This window comes from Phyllostomus discolor, chromosome X, assembly GCF_004126475.2.
Source record: "Phyllostomus discolor isolate MPI-MPIP mPhyDis1 chromosome X, mPhyDis1.pri.v3, whole genome shotgun sequence".
NCBI classification, from domain to species: domain Eukaryota; kingdom Metazoa; phylum Chordata; class Mammalia; order Chiroptera; family Phyllostomidae; genus Phyllostomus; species Phyllostomus discolor.
The window spans coordinates 101768511-101794624 of record NC_050198.1 but is presented as its reverse complement, the minus strand read 5'-3'; the positions used below and the strand labels follow the sequence as shown (position 1 = coordinate 101794624).

The window sequence follows — 26114 nt, the reverse complement described above, 5'->3', positions numbered from 1 at the left end:
TGGTGCTTTGATGTGATCTCAAGTTGTCCACTGGGTGTGGTGGCTCTTTGGCCTTTTCAGAGGTGCAGCCCAAGGTCAGCCATTGCCTGTGTTCTTCCCCCGGCCTCTTGGTATGAACTAGAGTGATCTGTAGATGGATGGTATTTGTTCTGGGCTTGGAGGTATGCACGGGAGGCCAAGCTGTGGGCCAAGGCCAGCGGCTGCTAGTTCCGGGTCTGGGGCCACTTAGTGAGACGTACTGGGAATAAGAAAGCCAGATGCTGCTGGGCCAAGAGAGGCCATTTGTATGGAAAAGCCACTGGAAACAGCTTGGGTGGGGTGTCAAGTTGGGTGGGTCGGCATCTTAGGGAATCACCAAGGTAGGGTGAACAGTATGATCCTGGTTGATTGAGACTCAGATATGACTCTGCCTGCTGGCTCTGTGGGGAAAGGAGGGCTCGTTGAAGAAACAGTGGCCTCTGACAGCACTTCTCTCTGGGAGAAAGCTGTTCTGGGCTTTCGCCCTGATGCCAGACACTTCAGTTCTTCCCCATATCTCTCTGATGCCTTTTGACCTACTGCCCTGGTGCTGGAGCTCAGACAGAGTGAGACTGAGTAAGTGCATGTGTCGGTACTTAAAGAGGAAGTGCCTTGGATTCCAGAAGCCCTCCATCTCACTCAGCCACAATCCCCTCTGGTGTTTGTTTTAACTTTTTAAATTTTTATTGAATTTATTGGGGTGACATTGGTTAATAAAATTATATAGGTTTCAAGTATACAATTTTATAATATGTCATCTCTATATTGTATTTTGTGTTTACCACCCCATGTCAAGTCTCTTTCTGTCACCACTTATCTCCCCTTTCCCCTTCTCTACCTCCCCCACCCTTCTGTCTCTCTGATAATCACTGTACTGTTGTCTCTGTCTATGAGTTCATTTTTATAGCCAGAAGTTATGGGGACTTCTCTTTCTGGCACTGGAATCCTGGGCTGGGGCGGGGCCTGGTGTGGGGCTGGGACTCCTCACTCCTCAGTGGGGGGGACCTCCAAGGTTGAGCTATCCCTCGTGATTTTTATCTGCCACATCTGGGGGTAGGACCAGTCCATTCTCTGCTTCCACCCCTCCTCCTATCAGTCTCATGTGGCTTCTTCTTTATATCCCTGGTTGTAGGGTTTCTGTCCCGGTAGATTTTAGGTGGCTCTGAATGGTGGTTTTTCTGTAGTCTAATTGCAGTTTTGATGTGGTTGTGTGAAAATGTGAGTATCGCATTTATCTATGCTGACATCTTGACTGGAAATACAAAGCCAAAGTCTTTATAGTGATCCACAGACCTTACTTATATTCTCAGCCCCTTGCTGTCTGACCTACTTCACCTCCTTCTACTTGTTTCTTCTTTTCATTCCACTTTAGCAGCTACACTCTATGCTTTTTTAGACCACTCTACCTACACTCCTGCCTTTGTTTTACTGTTTAATGGCTCTGGGATAGTCTTGGATCTTCACATGGCTTGTTCCCTCAAATTCTAAGCAATTGATGCAAATGTCACTTTCTTAGAGAGACCTTTTCTTTGACCACCTTACTACTATAAAATTGTAAATTACCCCCTAACCAACATTCTGAATCTTCCCTTAGATTCGCTTTTGTCCATACTGGTGATCACCATTTAGCATGCATTCTGTATGCTTTATTTATTCTTTGCCACTTAACTCTATATTAACACTGTGGTATATTATCCACATCATGAGCCCAGTAGCTCTTCCCTTTGTGGTTTTTTTTCCTGAGGACAGGTAAAATACTGAGAATTAGAGTTTGAGAATCCTACATGATAAAGGTCCTTCATTTATGGGTCTGTCTAGGGTACAAGTCATTCTTTAAATTAGCAACTTAAATATATGATATATGTTAAAAACAGAGGTTTGACCTAGTTTACATTTTCTATTAAAACAAATGGAAATGGCTGTTGCTGGTGTGGCTCAGTTGGTTGGAGCATTGTCCCGTATACCAAAAGGTTGGGGGTTCAGTTCCCAGTCAAGGCGCACATGGGAGGCAACCAGTCTATGTTTCTGTCTAACATTGATCTCTGTCCCTCCCATTCCTCTCTCTGAAAATCGATAAACATATTTAAGAAATTTAAAAACAAATTATTTAAATTTAAAAAGGATAAAATTAATATCGTGCTTCATTGAAGTTACAGTTTAAAGCAAAATATTAAAACTCAAATACTTAGATGTTAGCTACCTAATAATTGATTATAGATTTATTTCTGATGCCCTATTCATATGGAATGAAAAATTCCATATTTATTGCTATATAAGCATATATTTAGCAAATTTATAGTGGTTTAACTAGTAATGATTTTGTGAGTTTTTTCTCCATTAAAAGTATTGAAGTAATAAACTTAAAGAGTAATGTTGAATAATTTAAAATAATTACTTTTAGCACTAAAATATTTTATCCTAAATTCAGTGTCTGACTTTTTTTCTTCCTTTTTTTAATTTTTTTATATGGTGTTCATTAATCTAGGATATTTGAATAATTTTTTAAAACTGAAGTCATGAGCCCTGGCTGGCGTAGCTCAGTGGATTGAGCACGGGTTGCGAACCAAAGTGTCGCAGGTTCGATTCCCAGTCAGGGCACATGCCTGGGTTGCAGGCTATGGCCCCCAGCAACCGCACAATGATGTTTCTCTCTCTCTCTCTCCCTCTCTCCCTCTCTCTCTCTCTCTCTCTCTCTCTCTCTTTCTCTCTCCCTTTCCTGTCTAAAAAATAAATAAATAAAATCTTTAAAAAAGCACAAAAAAACTGAAGTCATTAAGTCAATTTGCTTAAAAGTATGTTTATTAAAGTGATTATAAGTTTAGAACATGCTATGTTTAAAATAACTTTGAACATAAAAACTCTAATTGAATTTTTTTTTTTTTTTTTAGTTTTGTCCATCAACTAAAGGCACAACCAGATACCTCACTTCTACTGGTGCTGATGGAACAATCTGTTTCTGGCAATGGCATGTAAAAACAATGAAGTTCAGGTAAGTTTGCAGTTGGGTGAGAAATTTTGTGAAAAGTCACGTACATTCATTTTCTTCAGTAGTCTATGTATATAAGTATGCATAATTATTCATACCTACTTCAAATGGGTATTAGAGATTGTAGAATAAAATATTCATACCTACTTCAAATGGGTATTAGAGATTGTAGAATAAAATTTTTATAAATCCAATATTGAAGAGACTAATTTATACACAAAATTATGGTAATGAGTGATACTTGTTTCATTTTTATGCAGGTAAGAAGACTTTGAACTTGTAATAGTAGTAGGAAGTAACATGGTAATTTGTAAAAGCTATAATATAATACTGATACAAATTATATTTATAAGGCTAAATGTATTTTTAACTTGAATTATGAGAATAGTCCTTACTGACTGCTTCAGTTTTGTGGTTTCAATAATATTGGTTCTAAATCTGTCTATCCAGCTTGCTAAGATTCTTGCACATTAAAGGAACATGATGAAAAATAAAAACATCTTTGTTTTTCTCTTAGAGATCGCCCAGTTAAATTTACTGAGAGATCCAGGCCTGGGGTTCAGATATCTTGTTCATCTTTCAGTTCTGGTATGTGTGAAAATTGAATGTTTGGAATACCCCAATTGCTAAATGACCCAGTTATAAAAGATATATTTTTCAATTTTGTGGAACAATACATATGTTTGAGTGTTAATGGAATCACATCAAAAAATGTGACCATATTTTATAATACACAGACCTTTATGGACTCTAACATATGATAGCTTTAGAGGTTTTTGCTTATTTACAAGTAATATGTTTTTATATAATGCAGAATTTAGTTGGTAAAAACAAAACCTTTCCACCCCCAATTCAATACTAAAATCCTGCCATGACTGTTCAGAAGATATGTACTGTAGCTGCATATAGGGGACACTTTTACATTGTAAACAGTGCTTTCCTACTTCTAAGAATTGCATGCTAGTTAACCTTTTTTTTTTTATTGTGGTAAAATATAGCATAAAATTTACTATTTTTTATAATTGCTTTTAAATTTATTTATTTATTTATTTATTCTTAGAGAGGGGAAGGGAGAGAGGGAGAGAAACATCAACATGTGGTTGCCTCTTCTGTGCCCCCTGCTGGGGACTTGGCCCAAAACCTAGGCATCTGCCCTAGACTGGGAATCGAACCTGTGACATTTTGGTTCGCATGCTGGCGCTCAATCCACTGAGTCACACCAGCCAGGGCAGAAATTTACTATTTTAACAACCATTTTAAAGTGTACATTTCCATGGTATTAAGTATATTCATATTATTTTGTATACATGATCACCACCATCTATATCCGGAATTTTTTCATCATCCCAGATGTTTGAGTTTCTGCACTCAACACTACTGTAGCCACTATACTATCAAGAGAATTGTAGATATAGGTCATTTTATAAGTAATTTGGAACATTATGGTTTTATAGTTAATGTAAAGAATTCCTCAGAGCTGTGACCTTTAATGTTTATGATCCAAAGTCCTAATTGGTGGGGTTTTACTGGGTTAAAAATATAGTTGTATTTTAAATATTTCTCTTATTTTTCTTGAATTTTACTTAATTTTCTCTGAAGTGTTACTGCATCTGTCACCATTAGAAGACAACCTTGTGTTTCTTGAAGCCTTTTTGTTAATGTGAGTTAGTGTATAGCTAAGAAAGCAGTCAGGGTTTTTTTTAAGTTCCTTGGTACAATGTTTACTTTTTAATTCTCCAGGTGGTATGTTCATTACAACAGGGAGCACTGACCATGTGATTAGAATATATTATTTGGGTTCTGAGACTCCTGAGAAAATTGCTGAATTAGAGTCACACACGGTAAGAAGAAAATGAAAAACTTAATATTTGCTTTCTTTTTTAACAACCCTGAAAAGATGGTTTTATTTCTTTTCTGGTCTGTACCCTAATTAACATAGATTGGAGCTGAAACCTGTATGGTAGGGTGTCTCTTTAGTAATGAAGAAAGTGAAATTTTGGATTTAGTATGGCTATAATTTCTATTTGACTATATGGAATAAGAAAAATAAATGTATTACAGTGATAATTTATGAAAATCCTCTTTGTACCTGCTGTATTCATTAATCATATAAGCTGTTTGTTACTTTAATGTCTACGTACTTACTAAAATACATGAAATGTCATAGGAAAAATTCTTTTCAGTTGATTTAGCTTGTTGATCTTAATATTGTTTTCAGAATGCTAGAAGGAGGTAGTAAATGAGTGGGAAAGGTTCAAGAGGGGAAATAAAAAGAGAAAATGTTCTTGCTGGGGGCCCAGCTAACATAAAAAGTCAGAAAACTTAAAACATTCCCTGTTAAAATCAGTGGTGGTTAGTCACTGGAAATAAGATGTCCTTTCAGAACATCTAAAACCAATTATTGCAACTGGTAATGAGAATCCAGAATCTGTCAGATAAATACTACAGTGAAGTCATGGAACAGTGTGAATCACAGATACCTCTGAACATAGAAAGACAATTTAATAATTTTTAAAAATGAAAATAATTAAATACAAAGATATTTACTATCTCGGTTTCTTTTTAAAAATTACATTAGAATGAATGGTTTTTGAAAATGTGTACAGCATTTGAGGGTACATTTTAGCTTTATTATCAAAGAATAAAGAGAAGGAAAATGCATATTTTGGCTTATATTTTATTTTTTTCATCAGTACAATACACATTATATTAAAAGAAGATTCAGCTAACAGTATCTAAACTAAGATACCTAAAGACTGTCAGGCAACTCCATTGTAAAATAATTAAATAAAACATAAGAGAAATAGGTAATGACTGATTTGTTTTCTGAAATTTAAAAAACAGTTAAGTGGGAGATTTCATTCAACTACTACTAAACCAGTTATTTTAAGGCAGTATTTTAGATTAGTGTAATATCTTATTATGAGAAGCATAATAAACTAATACCTCATCAGAACTATCTGTCTCTTGAGATTATGGTTTAGAAACAGGTTTGCTTATGTCTGGTTTGTCTCAAAGTACTGCTGATTAAGCCTTCCTCCTTAGTTAATATATTGTTTCAGCCTTTATTAGTTTTTAAAGACAATTTGAGTTCTTTCAGAAAATTGTAGCATTAAAAAATCTACACCATGATGCTTTTGCATGTGAAATTGAGGGGAAGAGTGCTTTATTCATTTTACAAATGAATTCTAATAAAAATCTGTTTTATGTCTTAGGACAAAGTTGTTGCCGTTCAGTTCTGTAACAATGGCGACAGGTAACTATATAGTACATATCGGTATAAACAGATGTTTGACATATTTTATCTCTGTTCCCTCAGAAGCAACTACCTCTTCTCTAGACACCTTATTTCGGTCCAGTCACTTAGGCTGAAAGCTCTTGTCTATCTTTGATAACATCCTTACCCCATCTCTTCTAAATTCCTATTCAAGTAGTAGTGATGATAGGCTATCAGTTCTTTCTTTCTGAATGATTTCTTTTTTGTTTATTGTGCTTTTTCCATTTCTGTTATCACTTGCCATAGTCAGAATTCCATTATTTGACTCATTACCATCAGTTTTCTTCTCCCTTCTAAACACATCCTATCCATTTCTGTCAGATCAGCATTACGCTGTTTAGAAATTTTTAATGTTACTTCTTGGTTTATAGAGTGGAATTCAAATGTTTTAGCCTAGCATTCAGAACTCTCTACAACTTGACTTAGGCCTACCTACATTCTTAATTCATCTACTATTCCCATGGAAACCCTCTGGATCTACCCTCATTGATTTAACCATTGTTCTTGTTGCATTCCACATATGTTTTCTCATCCATTCTTTTGCTTCTACTTCACCTCACTATTTTTACCCAGAAATATCATCATATACCTCCCCTTCACTCCTTGTTCCCTCCTACATCTGCCCTCTGCATTCTGCTCTCCTTACCTCTATTTTCCCTCTTCTTCCTGTCTCTTCTCTAAGTCTTCTCTTTCTTGTAAGGTTTTCATGCTCTACTTGATACCTTTCCTGACTGCTCCAGATTTTAGCTTCCTTGCCACCTGCTAAACATCTGTATCACTAATTTTATCTACTGTTCATATGATACATATTTTCCATGTCTGTAAAACTCAGAAATTATATACAGGTATTTGCATCCTCTGATAATCTTCCCTGGACTAAAAATTGACCTAGAATAGACATAAAAATGTAACCACTTAGCATAATTTGTATCCATATATTTCTCTAAGGACTTTATGTGGGTGACCATGTTTTATTTTTAAATATTTTTGGATAGTGGATGACTACTATGATATTTGTTCACCTTTTTTAAATGCAAGAGCAAATACCATAATGATGGTCTACAAAGAGTGGCATCTATATTAGCAATGAAAAAATATTCAAATGATTTTTAAGGTTGGTTTATTACAATATATTTAGTTATACACTTGAAGATTTGTCTAACTACTACTTTTTCATGCTAGAAGAATCTAAATATTTTTAATTCTTGACTTTCTTAAAGGAAAACTCATCTTAATTGGTTATATGGTCTATAAGCACATCAAAAGATGTACAATTTTACTAATAATTAAAGAAATGCAATTTAGAATAGCAGTAACATTTTTTTTTCTTTCAGAATGACAAGGTAAGGAAGAACGATGACACCCAGTATTGCCACATGTTTAGGAGAAATGGATATTCTATGATTTTGGATGAGATTATAAATTGTTTAAAAATTTTCAGGGAAATAATTTGGCAGTATGTTTTAAAAGCTTTGAAAATATGTCTACCCCTTTGACTCAGCAAAGATATATATATAAAATTATACAGAGAAGTATGTTGAAGTTCATCACATTTTTATGATGGTAAAGACTGAAAATAGTATAAATATTCATCATTAGGGAGTGGTTTAAATATAGTTTGATATATCCATATAGTTGAACACTTATTAAAAATGGTGGTAGTTTTATTTGTCCACATAGAAATAGATCTATAAAATACACTTAAGTTAGGGGAAAACATTATAAAACATTATATATAGTATAATTCTATCTCCTATGGGGGCATACATAAATATATATGTATGTCTTTAATTAAGTTCTCAAAGACTAGAAAAATATGAAAAGTGATAGAATTATTGGTGAATGAATGTATTTTTATAATAGTTTTATTGAGATAAAATCCACATAACATAAAATTCAGTGGTGTTTAGTATATTCGTAGAATTGTGCAGCATTCACCACAGTCAGTTTGAGAACGTTTTCATCATCTCCAAAAGGAATCACATACCTTTTAGCTCTCAATTTCCAATCTTTTTGTATCTCTATCCTCAGTTCGAGGCAACTATTATTCATTTTTTTGTCTCTGTAGCTTTGTCCCTTCTGGGTATTTCATATAAGTGAGATCTTTTGTGACTCACTTCTTTCACTTAGCATAATGTTTGTAATATTCATTTGTGTTATGGCATGCGTTATTATTTCATTCCTTTTTATTGATGAATACTATTTGGTTGTATGGATATATCACAATTTATCTATTTATCATTTGGTAGACATCTGGGTTGTTACCACTTTTTGGCCTGTTATGAATAATGCCATGAATTATTTGTGTTTCAGTTTTTTTTTGTGTGGACTTATGTTTTAATTTCTTTTGGAGATATACCTCCAAGTATATCTCCAAATTCTGGAGATAAAGGGAGTAGAATTGCTAAGTCACGCGGTAACTCTGTTTGTCCTTTTGAGGAATTGCCAAACTGTTTTCTAAAATATACCATTTCTGTTCTTCACAGTAGCATATGTGGATGAAAGTATCACTTTTATGATTAGCAAAAAAGTGATTTCTTTGGAGGAAAGTAATAAGGGTATTTTTATTGTTTCTTTTCAGTTTAAGATTTGTTAGTGGAAGCAGAGATGGAACAGCAAGAATTTGGCAGTATCAGCAACAAGAATGGAAGAGTATAGTGCTAGATATGGCTACTAAAATGACTGGGTAAGAGCGGGTGTTAGATGTTTCAGTGGTGGCTCTCAGAAGGTATAGTATCTTACTTTATTGAGTTATACATAATGAAAATAAAGTATCTTTTTAGATAAGTAAGTAGTTCGGAGTTAATAGATATGTGTGAAATTTGCATCTGTGCTCCTTTTCTGAATAAATTACCTTTTGCTGTTCATTGACATACTGGGTGATAGGAACATTGCTGACTTACTTAAAGTTCTGGACTCCTGTGATCACTGTGCTCTACTAATGCCCACAAAGTCATTTGCCGCCTTAGTTTTTCTATATGTCGTGTGTGCGTGTGTGTGTATAAAATATACCTATATTTATATGTATATACTATATTATATATAATTTTAATATATTATTATATATTATATATAAAACATGTATATGTGTATACACATACACGTATACATATATGTAAATACACATATATTTATATACACACACATTCTACTTTGTATTTTGAGGTTTCCCTATTATATGTCATCATATGTTTATTTCTCTAATTTACTAAGGATGCCTTTATAATGTTTCTTATCATTAGCATTCCTACTCGACATTATAAGTACATTTAGCATTAGTTTCCTCATCTGTACTGTTGATTGAAGATAAATAATTATCTCTTTATTGTATGACCCTGAAATGAATTCTCTTTCCATTAGTAACAATATAGAACTGAGTTTGTAGTTACAGCCAGAAACTGGGTTATGTTTGATTACATTAAAAGTTACTGAATCTCTTACTGCTCTTTTATAAGACCTATTAATTTTACAAAAGTTAACATTTATAGGAATAAAGTATCCAGTATATGTTTTCTTCATATTTCTGGTAGCCAAGTAACCTTGTATTTTATTTCTCAAGGTGTTTGTAAATTTCTCTCTAGTTTTGCATTTTTGTTGTTCTTGTGTAACTAACTGTTTTAATTTTGCCATATAGTGTCCTGTTTTCCTGCCTAAAATAAGCTATTGGTATTGCTCTGTGTAGGTAGTTTTATTACTTTATTTCTTCAGTACTTAAAACTATAGTTTAGAATTTTTATTTCCAGAAATTTTCATGCTCCTGGAGAGAGTATTGACATAATTAACTATTTCAGTTGCACTTCTGTTAAAACTTTACAATGCATGAATATTGCAAATATTTTATTTAGGAATAACCTGCCAGCTGGAGAAGATAAGGTCACCAAACTGAAGGTGACTATGGTGGCCTGGGATCGCTATGACACCACAATTATTACTGCAGTGAACAACTTCCTTTTGAAAGTATGGAATTCTGTCACAGGGCAACTTCTTCATACTTTATCCGTAAGTGTATTTTTAGAATAATTAAGATGGTGTAAAAGGACATTCTAGAAGACAGGATATTTAAGTTCTACTTTACTTTCTATGACTTACTATCCATTGGATAAGTAATTATTCAAGGTACCTCTGCTGATATAGCTGCAAAGATGACACATGGGATAGCTGCTAAAAGCAGTTAGGAAAATTTTCAAGATATTTTCCAGGTGTAGTATTTATTTATCTGTTATTATATGCAGTCAAGGGTACAGAAATTATTTTATTTTTAGCATGAGTCGGGACTTTCTGTTGTTACCTTTTAAGGGTAGAACTAACTTTATTTTGATAAGGAAATCTTGTATATTCTACCTTCATGGGTTAGTTTATGCAAGAAATAGAGGTATGAGGAAGAAGTAGTAGAAAAAGGTGTCCTTTCCTCTTTTTTTTTGTAAAGAATGTATTTGCCATAGTAAAAGGCTACAATATTTGGTGTGAAAAGTTGATAGGATTAATAACTGAAATTACATGGGTTTGGGTTATGCTTGTCAGCTTATCATGGTACAGGTTGACTTCAAGTTAAATTCAATCATTGATGCATAAGTGCAATACTCCAAGCAGAAGGGCCAAGTGATTGCCCTGTTATTTATACAAGCAGTTTTCAAACGTTGTGCTGCGGCTCACTCTTGTGGTGCAAGAAGGTCTGAAACATGCAAGACCTGACTATTTAGTCAGGTGCACTGACCTTTTTTCCCTTAGATTGTCAAGTAAAAAATGACAACAACCAACACAACAATAGCTATCTGGTATGGATGAATCAAAATTATACCTATTTTTTGTCAGATTGGCAAAAAAATATATTTTTGGTGTGCTGCAGAATTTTAGTCATTGGTTTATATGTGCCATGAGATGAAAGAGTTTGGTAATCGCTGGTTAATAACAGTAGTGATAGGGACTAGAAAACAATTCTCAAGTCTCAGTAGTCTTTGCAGCATTCCCTGGTTCAGATCCTTATTTGACTCCTTTGTGAGATAATCTTATCTAAGATCTCTGAGGTGTCTAAAGATTTGTTTAATTTTGGGTGCATTTCCAGTTTATCTTTCATATAACTCCCAAGTCCTCTTTCCTAAATAAAACCCTAACACTGTGTTCAGTGGAATTTTAGATTCTTCCTTTTATCTGGAAACCAATGCTGACCTCATTCTGGCTTTCTCTATTCCCCAATGTAAGTTGCTATTAATATGTGTGGAAAATCCTTTACTTTTTGTTCGATTCTTTATTAGGAAATGTTTGTCTGTGTCAGCGCACTCTACTAGTAATGCTTGTATAAAATGAGCCATACATGTAATGTTAATTTTTCTAGTAACCGCAATTTAGGAAGTGTAGTAATTGAAATTAATTTTATTTTTTAAACATTTTATTTATTTATTTTTAGACAGAGGAGAAGAGGGGGAGAAAGAGAGGGAGAGAAACGTCAGTGTGTGTTTCCTCTCTAATGCCCCCTTCTAGAGACCTGGCTTGCAATCCAGGCATGTGCCCACACTGGGAATTGAACTGGTGACCCTTTGTTTTGAAAACTGGTACTCAATCCACTGAGCCACACCAGCCAGGGCTCATTTTAGTAATATATTTTATTTAACCCAATATATCCAAAATAATAGCATTTCAACATGTAATTAATATAAAAATATTAATGAAATATTTGCATTCTTTTTTCACACTAAATCTTTGAAGTCCTAGTGTGTGTTTTACACTTAAAGAATATTTCAATTCACACTAGCCACATTTCAAATGCTTACCAACTATATGTGGCTAGTAGCTATATTATTAGACAGTATAACACTATATCTCTAAAAATCATATCGAAGGCTATGTTGTATTCATTGGTTTTATGAATCCATGTAAAATTCTGTTTTAATAAGTACTTTAATTTAGAGGTCTGTTTAGTTGCATTCTTCCCATGGGCTGACTTATATAGGTCATCTGTTTTCAGTGAATTTTATTGAAGAAATTTTAGAACACATCACTTTCAGTTACTTTAACAGTCAAATTTACTTAATTTTGGTAAACAACTTAGATTTTCTGTTAACAATTTCTGTATCAGGGTCTTAGTGGGGTGTAAAGTTTTTCCATTCAGCAAAGACTTCTTGAGCATCTCCTGTGTGTCACCCACTGAGTTAGATGTTAGGAATAAATGGGTTTACAGACTATTAGGAGAAAAAATGTAATCAAATAAATGCTGAGAAATCAAAGTGCAAAATAAAATGGAAGTTTCTAATAGGATGACAAAACCTTGTCTGGGAGGGTCAGAGAAATTTTCTTCAGGAAGTCAAGTTTGAGTTAATATTTGCCTTGGCTGGTGTAGCTCAGTGGATTGAGTACTGGCCTGCAAACTGAAAGGTCACTGGTTCAGTTCCCAGTCAGGGCACATGCCTGCATTGTGGGTCAGGTTCCCAGTTGGGAGCATGTCAGAGACAACCGATCGATATTCCTTTCGCACATCAGTGTTTCTCTCCCTCTTTTTATCCCTACCCTCTCCCTATAAATAAAAAGATTTGAAAGGTAGGAAGAAATTACTCATGTCTCAGCCTAAATGTCACCTTTTTGACAAAGCCTTCCTTGATCAAGCAATCTAGAGTAGCTTCATCTTGCTTCATTTTCATCATAGTGTCTATCACTACCTGATATTTTCTTATTTATATTCTTTCTCAACATGGTAGGTGATTAATAAATGTTTGATAAGTTATAATACATATATGAAGAGATTGTAAAGTCCTTTCAGAAATAGGAGAAAGCATACACAAATGTCCTGAGGTAGAAGGGAGTTGAGAGCCAGTTTTGGGCTATAGCATGGAAAGCAGAAATGGGGTGTCGCCAGACAGGACTGGAGAAGTGGATAGGGGCCACACAATTCAAGGCCTTGTGAGATCTGCCCTAAGACTAGTAGGGAATCATTAAAGAGTTTAAAAGCAAAGGAATGACATGTGAATTAGAAATGTGCACTTGAAACCTATATGATCCTATTAACCAGTGTCACCCCAATAAATTTAATTTAAAATATCACAATTCTGGCAACATAGTAGAGAGTAGATTGGAATGGATAAGACTGACTTTGGGTATACTGTAGGAGTCAAGGGTATAATGGGCCATGATATAATTTGGATTTGTGTGGTGGTGGTAGAAATAGAGGTGTACTTAATAAATAAAACTAGGGCAGATGGTAAATCTTAACACATTACTGAATTAGACTAGGTTTTATTCCCTGTGATCTAGAGACTGTGCCCAATCCTAAGGCATAGGATATTTCTCACTGGGCAATGCTCCATGGTCAGGTAGACCAGTTGAAGTTGGTAGCGATTAAATCGAGGCATGAATTGAGAACAATCAACATGCTACAATACAGGAGATAGCCAATGTACTCAAAATATCCAAATCAGTAAACTGATTCATGAAAATGAAAAAAATATGTCTTTTATTTTACAGAGAAAAACCTAAACAGACCTTTCAGCCAACTCAGTAGTAAATGCTGTTCAATTGGTGTGCATAAATTAATCTGAATAGAGTTGATAACACACTCCCGAGATCTTTTGACCAAATAAAGCAGATACTTAGGTTTGCTTTTCACATTTAATACTGATTTTATCACAGGGACATGATGATGAAGTATTTGTTTTGGAAGCACATCCATTTGATCAAAGGATCATACTTTCAGCGGGCCATGACGGGAACATTTTTATTTGGGACCTTGACCGGGGGACCAAGATTCGGAATTATTTTAACATGGTAAGAAAAATTGTGCTTTGTTCATATTAAAACAGGCTTCTCTTTCATGACAGCTTAGTAATGAAAGTATACTTAGTGCCAAGGAACCTCTTGTGATTTGTGTTTAAATCCACACAGTAACAGAAAGTGTCTCAACCTGGGGGTAAGACCGGTAGAGAATTACACCTTTCAGGGTGACTGTTATCGTGGTGTTAGCATTTTCCAAATTCTGGTCTCCAGCCCTAAACTAGAAACTCAGATTTTATAAGGTTTTGGAACTAACCCTAACCAAACTCACAAAAATGTTAATGTTTAAACTATAATCCTAATTTATGAATCAGAACAGTTGACTGTATTTTACCTGCCTCTAGTGAAACCCATGTGGCTTAGTTGGTAATCAGGGAGTTGTTCGGCAAACATGGGAGTGGAGATATGAATAATCCTCATGTATAGTTCATACAAATCATGTGAAAATCTGGTGGACTCTCTTCTCCCAGTGGAACACCTTCCTGTGGTGATGGGACTATTCATGTTAGACCTATTCAGCGCCCCTCTCTGGAGAACAGTTGTGACTACACATTTCTAAATTGTTGGCTTTTGAGCTCCCTTTTATAGGCTTTGTATAGATCCAGAGCATTAATAATACTCTCTGTTTTTTGTTAATAAAATTGATTTGTGTGCTTTAATTTTAGGATGGTGATTTTAAGGCTTAATTACAGTACAATTTAAGATGTGAAGATAATATTTTGGCTTTGCTGAGATAGCAGCTTTGTCAATTTGTTTGTGTTTACGTCTTTTTTAGTCTCCTTAGTCACTTAGTACTTTTTGAAGTACGACATTGCTAGTAATGTTTGATACCAATCATTGCATTCTTATTCTCCCTAATTTCTTTTAGAGCTTACTGTTTCATTAAGGTTCTGGCTCACAGAAGCCAGAAAGTACATCAGGATGTTGATGCATCAAGATATTAGCAAACAGAAGCTATTGCCCACTTATGATTTGAAAATTACCTCTTAAGATGACTAAAAATGACTGCTCTGAATTTCAGATTGAAGGCCAAGGCCATGGTGCAGTGTTTGATTGTAAATTTTCACCAGATGGAAACCATTTTGCCTGTACAGATTCTCATGGGCATTTGCTGCTTTTTGGTTTTGGATGCAGTAAATACTACGAAAAGGTTAGTGTGTTTAATTTTTGTTGTAGAATTCAGTTTTGGATTGTATCATTTATAAATTTTTTTGAAGTCTTCATTAATAAGTCTTATTGTGTGTTAACAAATGTAAACTAACAAAGTTACCTTTCTTTTTTTTAAGATTTTATTTATTTATTTTTAGAGAGGGAAGGGAGGGATAAAGAGAGAGAAACATCAATGTGCGGTTGCTGGGGGTCATGGCCTGCAACCCAGGCATGTGCCCTGACTGGGAATTGAACCTGCGACACTTTGGTTCGCAGCCCGCGCTCAATCCACTGAGCTACGCCAGCCAGGGCACAAAGTTACCTTTCTTGGTAAAATTTTTCACTACTACCAGAACACAAGACTTTATATATATATATATATATATAGAGAGAGAGAGAGAGAGAGAGAGAGAGAGAGGGAGGGGGAGGGGGAGGGGGAGAGGGAGGGAGGGGGAGAGAGAGATGTAGATATAAAATTTATTAGAATATTTTTTTTTACTTAGGACATATTCTCTGTACTATCTTTCAGCTATAATAGGACAACTTAACCAGATTTCATCCTGTATTTATCATAAATTGGGAATAAACAGCTGGTGATCATATATTTATTTTCTTGCTTGGCTACTGTACCTATTGTCGATACTGTTAAAGTACTTTGGAAACTGATTTCACCAGTTCCTTATATTTTATTACCTGTGAATTTGCAATAGATTTTAGAAACTTGGAGTCAAAAGAGAATTCAGAATCACTGAGTTCAGCTCAGTACTTGTATCACCTTTGAGTGTCTTTAGGCAGTTGGTATTTACCTGCCTCACTATTGATATTATATTCCATCTATCCTTATTTGAATAAAATGGGAAGAAAAGTAGTTATAAACGTTTGTATGATTTTTGCAACTTAAATAAAAATACCTAATTTTATCTAGTCTGTTGCTTTATTTCTTATCCTAATTGGAGAAATATGATGTAGGGGCAGAAAGTAATACAGACCGTAGGATTTTGTGGAGAAAAGATGTCATTATAATCTAGGTGATTCCCTTCTACCTAAAGGAAACAGAGGGATATAAGAGAAGGCATAAATTATCTGATTTGAAAAATGCATGTGCTGAGGCATAAAAATAAGTGCTTATCTATAAATTCCCTGTGCACACAAATACTAAACATCTGTCATAAAGATTCCAGATCAGATGTTCTTCCACACGGATTATCGACCACTTATCCGTGATGCCAACAACTACGTGTTAGATGAACAAACCCAACAAGCTCCTCACCTCATGCCTCCCCCATTCTTGGTGGATGTTGATGGAAATCCTCATCCTACAAAATTCCAAAGGCTAGTACCAGGACGGGAAAATTGTAAAGATGAACAACTTATACCACAGCTGGGATATGTGGCTAATGGTATGTTATCTCCAAAATCAAATTTAAAATATTTTGCAAAATGTTATACTTGCTGCTGTTCTCTCTGTGATATATGCCCCTTGTGAAACTCTGTGGTGGATTATAATATACTTTACCTCTATGAATTTCAGCTACACAGCACTTTTTATTTGACCAGAGTACTTTTATATTATCTCACCTGGACACAGCTAAATGGATTAGGACTAACACGAATATGCTCAAAGAGAGAATGACCTGCTTTCTTAGTGCCCTGATCACATGAATGATCATGTTGTTTATTCTATTAACTTCTAGTAATGGGTATATGTGCTAACTTGAATGTGTCAGGCTTTTACAATAGATGAAATTCCGCTTCTCAGAGTACTGGGTATTTTAATTTGAGAGTCCATAGGTAATGGACCTAAGAAGAGTACATTTCAAAACCACAAGCTGGGAAGTCACTACCTATTGTCATGTTTGAAAAGCAAACAACTATCAAGTGTTGGGGAGGGGGATTGTAAGTGCTTAAATAACACTCAGTCTTGGAGGATATTGAAACAATGGTGATGTATAATGGGAGGATAGTAGAATAAGACTTTGAAATAAACTTTTCTCTATCAAAGCAGCTCTTCTGGTTAGTATATTTTCCTAATATATACTGCCTCTTCCACCCTACCCTCCACAGCAGAGTGCCCTCATATGTTTATTACGTGTAGGTTTCCTTCCAGGTATGAACTAGTGAGTTTATGACTTGCAAATGATTTCTTACTAGGGAATTTAGGCTTGAGTTGACCTTTATAAGAGTGATATGTTGCAGATCCTTTTATGATCTTATAAAGATTTGTAAAACAATGAAATGGTGTCACCATGTGTTAATGATTACTTTGATGAAAACGCCATTTGTTAAATGGAGAGGGGAACAAGAATATTAAGTAGGAGATAAAACTAAAAACATCTGAATTTTAAAAATCTGAAATTCATCACCCTTGATTTGATGTAAGACTGATCACTTGGCTCCTCTATTAGGTACCATTTGACTAGAGGCTAAAATGAAAAGGACAGGTATAAGATGTAGTTAAGAGAGAAAAGGATCATAGAAATGAAGTTTTTATTCAAAAGTAATCATTAAATTTCAGTATGTCATGAGAATAATTTCTCTGCTCATCAGTATGCTGAGATATTACCAGAAGAGATAACAGTTGAAAGACCATAATTTGATTTCTTTCAGAAAGGAAATTCTCATTAAAGAAAGATGCAAACTATTTTAGGTATGTGTGGTTGAACTTGTTTCAACTTTACTCAATCTCTATTCCCAACTTTTAGCTTACAATACTCTGTGGAGAGAATTCATTTTTAAATTAATAATTTAATAATTATTCTTTAACATGTGGAAGCCTTAATGATAATGTCTAATTTGGGGATATTGGTTAAGTTGATGTACCAACATTTTTAAAAGTTCTTTTAAAAGTATTTTGTTTGATACATGCTTTATTTTCATTTTAATCCAGTTTTTAATTATTTCTTTAGATATTTATGTATTGAGTTTATTTTTACTCTCTTTAGGGTATCCTAAAATGTAAGTAACTTAATGGCCTTATATCTTTGGTCTCATTAAGGTGATGGTGAGGTGGTAGAACAGGTAATTGGGCAACAAACTAATGACCAAGATGAGAGCATTCTTGATGGAATAATCAGGGAGCTCCAGAGAGAACAAGATCTGAGACTAATCAATGAAGGAGATGTTCCACATTTTCCAGTGAATAGATCATATTCTGCTAATGGTGGTAAGTATACATGTATTTGTAAAAGGTGTGATAAATGTGTTTCAGTTACATGTGAGAAACCTTTCATGTTTGTAAATAAAAACAACATTTTGGGTACTTGGGAGGTTTTGGGGTTTTTTTGTGTGTCAGATGATACTTATTAATTTTTAAATATATTTTTAGTTACAGAAAAGCAGTATTTTTATTAATTTACAATTGTGCTAACATATATACCACGGTGCCATAATCTCATCATCATTTATGGCTCAAATGACTTACTGTCTTTTAAGAAATATAGTTAGTTTCTTTTAATATACTGTAGTCCTCCCTTCCCCCACTCACCATCTGCACGGGATAGGTTGCAAGATCCCTGGGGGATGCCTGAAACTGCAGGTAGTATTGAACCCTATATACACTGTTTTTTTTTTTTCTGTGCAAATATACCTATGATAAAGTTTAAGTTATAAACTAGGCACAGTAAGAGGTTAATAACAATAACTGATAATTACATAAATAATTATAATATGCCATAAAAAGTTCCATGATTGTGATCCCTCTCTCTGATAACTGATCTGTTAATTTAGACAGTCACTAACTAACTGGTGGGGAACATACACAGCACGGATACGTTGAATTATTTATTTGTGAAATTTTCCATTTAATATTTTTGGACCATGGTTGATCATGGGTAACTGCAACTAATAAGACTGAACTACTGTGCTAGGTTTCTTTGAATAGATTTAAAATGGCATTCGCCCAAGGGACCCCAACTATTTCCAATGTTGATTCATTTTGAGTTTTTTTTATGTTTATTTTAACAGTTGACTATTTCATTTTCCATTTTTGGTTTATGTGCAAATACAAGAAAAATAATCTAACCAGGGACCTTTCTAGGGAATTAAAAAGAAAAGTAAAATATTTATTACTTTTTCCCTTTTTTATTGCAATCAGTTTTGAAAATGAGATTTTGATGGTTAAAATTTTTCAGTTTATACTTTGTCTCACTACTTTTGAAAACCTTATTGAGGCTTTATTCAGCATCCCTTTGATGGTCTAAACAAAGATAGGTTTTAGATTGAAAAGCTGCTTTCAGAGCTAGTAGTAACATACACTTATGAATCTACTAAGTCATGTTAAATATACTTTTTGTATTTACTGAGGATTTAGCAGATGAGAGATGTAAAAGTACTTTGAAAAAAAATTGAAAGGGCTCTAGAAACTTTATGGACATTTATTGAGTGCCTGCTTCACTCATAAGGCTGTAAAAACTGTGAAGGGGGTAAGAAAATGTAGAACAAACCTGTAGGAATGTTGTCCAGCAGTACTATGAATCTCCTATTGTATTTAGACCTCTGATCCAGAAAAGTTTGGTGCCTTTGCTCAGAAAGTACTCTTTTTTGTTTTTGTTTTTGTTGTAGCTCTGAGAAGTCCAAATATGGACATATCTTCTCCAAATATTGGACTCCGACGTAGTGGTCAAATTGAAGGTGTCCGGCAAATGCATAACAATGCTCTTCGGAGCCAGATGGCCACTGAACGAGATCTCATGGCATGGAGCAGGAGAGTGGTGGTAAACGAACTCAATCAGGGGGTTAGTAGGTGAGTTAATAAGGTAACATTAATTACGAAACTTGAGAATATTTTTTATAGGAAAATCAATATGTTCTGTTAGCCTACTAACTAAACTATTTTTTAAATACAACCAAATTATGCATTAGTTTTTCCACATTATTTCAGTTAGCTCATTCTGTAACACTGTGTAATGATTATTTTCAGGTTACTTAGCTTTGCATGAAATACTGAAAAATGAAAATCATGATCTTTGTCTTCCATGAGTTTTATAGTCTAGGTTAGAAGACAAAAATACAAATACTGTTAACTAAAAACATGAGGCTATTTGTGATTAAATATGTCAGTGTTATATGGATCTAAAATTTAAGTGATTCCGAGAAGGCAATCAACTTGATATTGGAGCAATTTTGGAGTACAGTGTAGCTGTGTAGTAGACCCTAGTGCTTAGGGGGTGTTTATAAATGTCATTTAAGTAGATTTACTTGGAAGATGAAAGGGTTTTGTTATGATAAATTTCAAACTTAGAATCCCTATCTTTTATGTTCTTTAGATTCCACATGTCAGTGGAATCATATGGTACTTGTCTTTCTCTGACTGGCTTATTTCACTTATAATAATGTTCTCCAACGCCATCCATACTGATGCATAGGGCAAAATTTTCTTCTTGTTATGGCCACATAGTAGTCCATTGTATAAATGTCCTATAGTTTTATTCACTCATATACTGATGGGCACTTGGGCTGCTTCCATATCTTGGCTATTGTAAATAACACTGCCATGAACATAGGGGTGCCTTTAGTCTTTTGAATTACTGTTTCAGGTTTCTTCAGATGTATTTCCAAAATTGGAATTGCTGGGTCATAGGGCAGTTCCATTTTTAATTTTTTAATTTTATTTTTATTTAAAAAAATTTAGAGATTTTATTTATTTTTAGAGAGGGAAGGGATGGAGAAAGAGAGAGAGAGAAACATCAGTGTGTGGTTGCTGGAGGCCATGGCCTGCAACCCAGGCATGTACTCTGACTGGGAATCGAACCTGTGATGCCTGGTTCGCAGACTGCACTCAATCCACTGAGCTACGTCAGCCAGGGCCCATTTTTAATTTTTAAGGAAACTCCATACCATTTCCGCAGTTGCTGCACCAATCTGCATAATAAATGAAAAAGAATCTCTATCTTTTATGTAAACCCTAACATTTGCTATAATATCAACTCTAGATAATCCGCAACAACTGGAAACAGATTAATAAAAGGTAAAGGATGTTTGGTAGAGCACATATACATTTATTTTAATCATGTTATCTCCCTAAACACCCCTTTTAGCCCCTCAGCTTATATGTAGCAAAGTAAATTGCTTTTGCCTTTTCTTCCTTTAGCAATAAGAAAAAAGGACACATAGCTAATTTATGAGCTGAATGCTACCCTCTGACAATAGAGTAATTTGAAATAATTCTCTACTCAAAATGTAAAAACTGGAATTGAAAGCAGGGGCTCAGATACCGCATGCCAGTGTTCATTGCAGCATTTATTCATACTAGCTGAATGGTAGAAATAACATAAGTGTCTATCAACAGATGAATAAATAAGTAAAATGTAATAGTATACATCCAGTGGCATATTACTCAGCCATAAAAAGGAATGTAGTTCTGATACCTGCTACAACCTTGAAAACATTATGCTAAACTGAAATAAGCCCAACACAAAAGGACAAATAACATGTGATTCAACGTACATGAAATATCTAGAATACGCAAACTCATATATACATAAAGTAGATTAGAGGTTAATGGGCCTGGTGGAAGGTGAAATAGGGAGTTACTGCTTAATGGTTACAAACTTTATGTTTGGAGTGATTATAAAGCTTTGGGAACCGTGACCATGGTTACATACCATTGTAAATTTTGTTAATGCCACTGAATCGTTCACCTACAAATGGTTAAAATGGTGAGATTTACATTTAGAAGCATTTTTATTATCTGACTTTTAAACTATTGGTCTGCTTTTTGATGATTTTCTATTTCTTTGCCCTTTGTTTTCTTATTAGGGTTCAGGAAGAATGTAGAACTGGGAAAGGTGACATAGAAATTAGTCTATATACAGTTGAAAAGAAGAAAAAGCCATCTTATGCTGCCCAAAGGGTGAGTTTAGTTTTATAGTACTTTGGGATACACTACTTGCAAAAAATTTGCAGATACCAGGTTTTTGAAAGGTGTGATGTATATTAACGGAGTGTTTTGATAGGTACCAGGTTTTTGAAAGGTACAGTTGTATATTAGGGAACTGCTTTGGTAGGTGCCTGCATATAGGGAACCTATTTTTTGAAACCCTAATTGAGCTATATGGTTATTAACAAGGATAAAATTACACAAGCCAGTACTGTTCCAAAATATTTAGGACATGCAGTCATTGTAGGTATAGGGAATTTGTATTAAAACGCCATTTATATTTAAAGAAGAAATGTAAAATGATTGTCTGGTCACTAATTACAATGTAAAACAAATACTTGGGTACCCTAGGCCAGCGGTTGTCAACTACTGTCCATTTGCTAAATCTGGTCTATTGCCTGTTCTCGCTAATAAAGTTTTATTGGAACCTAGCCACACTTATTCATTTATATACTCTCTGGCTGCTTTCACACTATACAAAGTCGCGTAGTTGCAACAGAGATCATATGACCTACAAATCCAGAAATATTTGTACTCTAGTCCTTTACAGAAAAGTTTGCTGACACCTACCCTAAGCAAACTCCTGGCCTACCTAATCATAGAGTAGTAAAATATGATCTGTACATTGGGAAGATTCATATTCCCAGTAAAAACTGCAAAGCAGGGAGTATGATTCCTGTACTATTAGGTAAATGGTAAGCCCCTTACTAGCACTCTGAGTTTGAATGCACCAGTGGCATAAGGAAGTATAGATTTATTCCTGCATCTAACTATAACTCCTAAAGGGTACGGTAGCTTCGAAAGTCTAGAATGAATCTAATTTTAATAGAGGAATGTAGGCAATGGACACCGAATTTGAAATATTTTTTCAGTATTGATAAACACAATTTTAGGTTAAGTACTGCAAGAATATCTCTAAATAGTCTTAGATCATTTTGAGGCCCAATTTCTTAATTTCTATTGACATTTTGTTAGCTTATTTGATGATGTCTGAGACTAATAAATTGGGTAGTTGGGCTATAAAACATTTTTATTTATAGAAAATAAATAATTTAAATATAAGAAACTGAACCTTTGTACTGATTTATAAGACTTTTAAACTTGTTTACTCATGATGATAAAGTAGGATTATAGCTTTCACATGGCATATCAGTAATTTATATTTGTAAAGATTAGAATAAATTAGTTTTCACTTAACATTTTAGCTGTTATAATTAAATCTTTGTTTTGAACTGTTTCCTCAATTAATTTTTTATAGAACTAAACAAGTACATATTATATTTAAAGTTATATGTACATAAACATGACATTGATAACTTGCTTCATCCTGTAATTGTGAATAATGTAGCATATGTAAAGTCTGATTGGGCAAGTTCTTGCAGACCAGACTTTCAGCACTGTGTTTAATTTGATCAGAAAGTTTTCAAAATAGGAAAGTAATTGCTATTAATGAAAAGTAGGTTGAATATATAAGGTATGTCCAAAAAAGTCCAGGCATTGTTAATATAATGAGAATGGTTTGCTTGACATTGATGTAACTTGGCAGCCAAGGAGAGAGGACTGGAATGTGTATGTGTGAACAGTGATGACTTCAGTGTACTAGTCAGTGGGGGTGGTAGATGCCTTTGAGTGAGCATGTGCACTGTGTGGTCATCACATTCAAAATGACTGAGAGAGTAGAGCAACCAACCTGCATCCAATTTTGTGTTAAGCTTGAATGTCCCTCCACACAAACTATTGGGATGATTCAGAAGGCTGTGGCTGTGAGCAACTGATGATTGGCAGCTTCATCACAACAATGTGATCACTCATGCCTCACGTCTCATGCAACTTTGGGGGGAAACATCGAATCCCCTAGGTGACTCAGCCCCTCTATAGACCAGATTTGGTGCCCTGTGACTTCTGGCTTTTCCCCAAACTAAAATCACTTTTGAAGGGGAAGAGATTTCAGACTGTAGATGAGATTTGGGAAAATACTACAGGGTAGCTGATGGTGATGGGGAGAACTGTGTGAGGTCCCAAGGTGCCTACTTTGAAGGGGACTGAGGCATCATTGTCCTATGGACAGTGTTTTTTGTATCTTGTATTTTATTCAATAAGTGTCTCTGTGTTTCATATTAGATGGCTGGATACCTTCTGGACAGGCCATAGATCTGTCTGTCTTAGGTTTTGTTTTGAGGGATTTATTTCTATCTCTTAGCAATACCTCCACCTAATTGATTTGCTTTATATGTCTGCATTTACGTATGTTCACTGAGCCTTTAATTTTTTAAAATCTGTTTTTTTCCTGCTTTACAGAATGATTATCAGCCTAGCTGTGGACGATCTTTACGAAGGACACAACGGAAGCGTCAGCACACTTACCAAACACGGTCCAACATGGAGCATAATTCGCAAGCATCGTGTCAAAATTCAGGTGTGCAAGAAGACTCAGACAGCTCCTCAGAGGTTAGATATGTTATTTACTCAGTGTAATTTTTGGTTTTCCACTTTTTATCATCACTTTGGGTTTACTTTGAAGGGTCATTCCTTTAATAAAAAAAATGTTTCAAAGATTTTCTTATAAATTGATTATTAGTTAATTAATAAGATATTTAATAGGCAAATTTGAGTATTATGTGGAATTCTTTTACCTGTGTTTCCTGATTTGTACCTAATGTCAAGGGTATCAAACATGTTAGCACAAGTTTGGCTTTGGGGCAGTGAGAAAAAGTGGAGATTAAATCTGCCTGGAAATGCAAAGTGGAATATAAATAGTGAATACGGTTGAAAAACAAGTTGATTTATAGCCAGCAGAATGTATAAATTTTCTGTTATTGTTGACTTCACCAATCATGGACATTAGTGAGTGCTGAGTTTTCTATGACCTACCTTGTTTATTGAATAAAGAGCATGGTAGTACTTTTCTTCACGTTATTCTTTTCTCCAGTCCTTTCCTTTTGGTCTCTCAACTATAGTTGCTAGGTAAATAATGCAGGCTAATTATGCATTGATAATGTATAATTATCAATGCATAATTGGCACCTCATTCTTCACCCCCTACTTACAATTTTTTAAGTCTTATCATCGATGTCCCCCTCTCCCCTACCCATGTACATCTTGATCTGAAGAGAATGATCACATATAAAGTAACTGATGTTACCTTTTTAATGTAGTAATAGTATTGTGCTTGTGTTTTTTGAAAGAATCCTAATCTTAATAAATATAGTTAAGCTAAGTTTTTGGTCTAGATTCATTCAAAACCCCTGAGATATGAGGCAGTTGGTGAGGATGTAGATAAAAGAAATACACAGTCAATTATCATCTAAACTGGAGATTGTGTACCTCTGGGTTATCTATTCCCTCTACTTTGGTATGTTTGAAATTTTATATAATAAAAGATTAAATTTTGTGGAAAGTAAGTATATTAACTTGGTGGAGGTGTATAGATGTTTTTTTAAAAAAATTGTTTTAACATTTAAGAGGGTTATATTTGAGTCTTGAGGCTCTTCAGTCTTTGAAATAATGAAAGATGTATTACATCATTAAGCTAAGAAATGCCAGAAAATTTTCGCTACCTGGTAGGCGGAAAATGATTCCGTACATTTGAACTAGAACTTTAGGGAGGGACACCAGTTGTTATATAACAGGTAGTGTGTGCTAATTAACAATCTGCTATTTAATAACCATGTATCTCCATTGCTGCCTCTTTGTTCCAGGAGGACGAAACAGTTGGCACAAGTGATGCTTCCGTAGAGGATCCTGTCGTTGAATGGCAAAGTGAAAGTTCCTCCAGGTAGTTTTAATGGTTTTGATTTGGTCAAAGTTATTTGATGGTTTTAATGTATAATTGTGTTCTTGTAAGAATTTGGTAAGACTCGAGTCAAAATAGTATTTTATAGTAGGAATACTGGGTTGGAAACCTGGAGACCAGCTGTTTTATCCTGGTTCTACCAGTATCTTTTTGGGCATGTCACTGGGTTTGTGGGTTCCTCACCTGTAAAACAGGATCCTTTGTAGATCCAAGGTTCTATACCTTGGCAGGCTTGTATGTATTTATTTCAGTTTTA

General features: G+C 34.6%; 1 protein-coding gene across 1 annotated transcript in view; it reads left to right on the top strand.

Annotated features, from left to right (window-relative positions):
- The window catches only part of BRWD3 (bromodomain and WD repeat domain containing 3), a 99530-nt gene that overhangs the window by 39594 nt on the left and 33822 nt on the right, over positions 1-26114 (top strand). The window contains exons 9-22 of the mRNA XM_028522604.2: positions 2907-3007; positions 3522-3592; positions 4745-4845; positions 6220-6260; positions 8863-8967; positions 10127-10280; positions 13899-14033; positions 15061-15189; positions 16363-16588; positions 18184-18351; positions 19749-19929; positions 21945-22038; positions 24364-24513; positions 25764-25840. Of these exons, the coding sequence (XP_028378405.1) occupies positions 2907-3007; positions 3522-3592; positions 4745-4845; positions 6220-6260; positions 8863-8967; positions 10127-10280; positions 13899-14033; positions 15061-15189; positions 16363-16588; positions 18184-18351; positions 19749-19929; positions 21945-22038; positions 24364-24513; positions 25764-25840 (1733 nt within the window). The remainder of the gene's footprint in view (positions 1-2906; positions 3008-3521; positions 3593-4744; positions 4846-6219; positions 6261-8862; positions 8968-10126; positions 10281-13898; positions 14034-15060; positions 15190-16362; positions 16589-18183; positions 18352-19748; positions 19930-21944; positions 22039-24363; positions 24514-25763; positions 25841-26114) is intronic.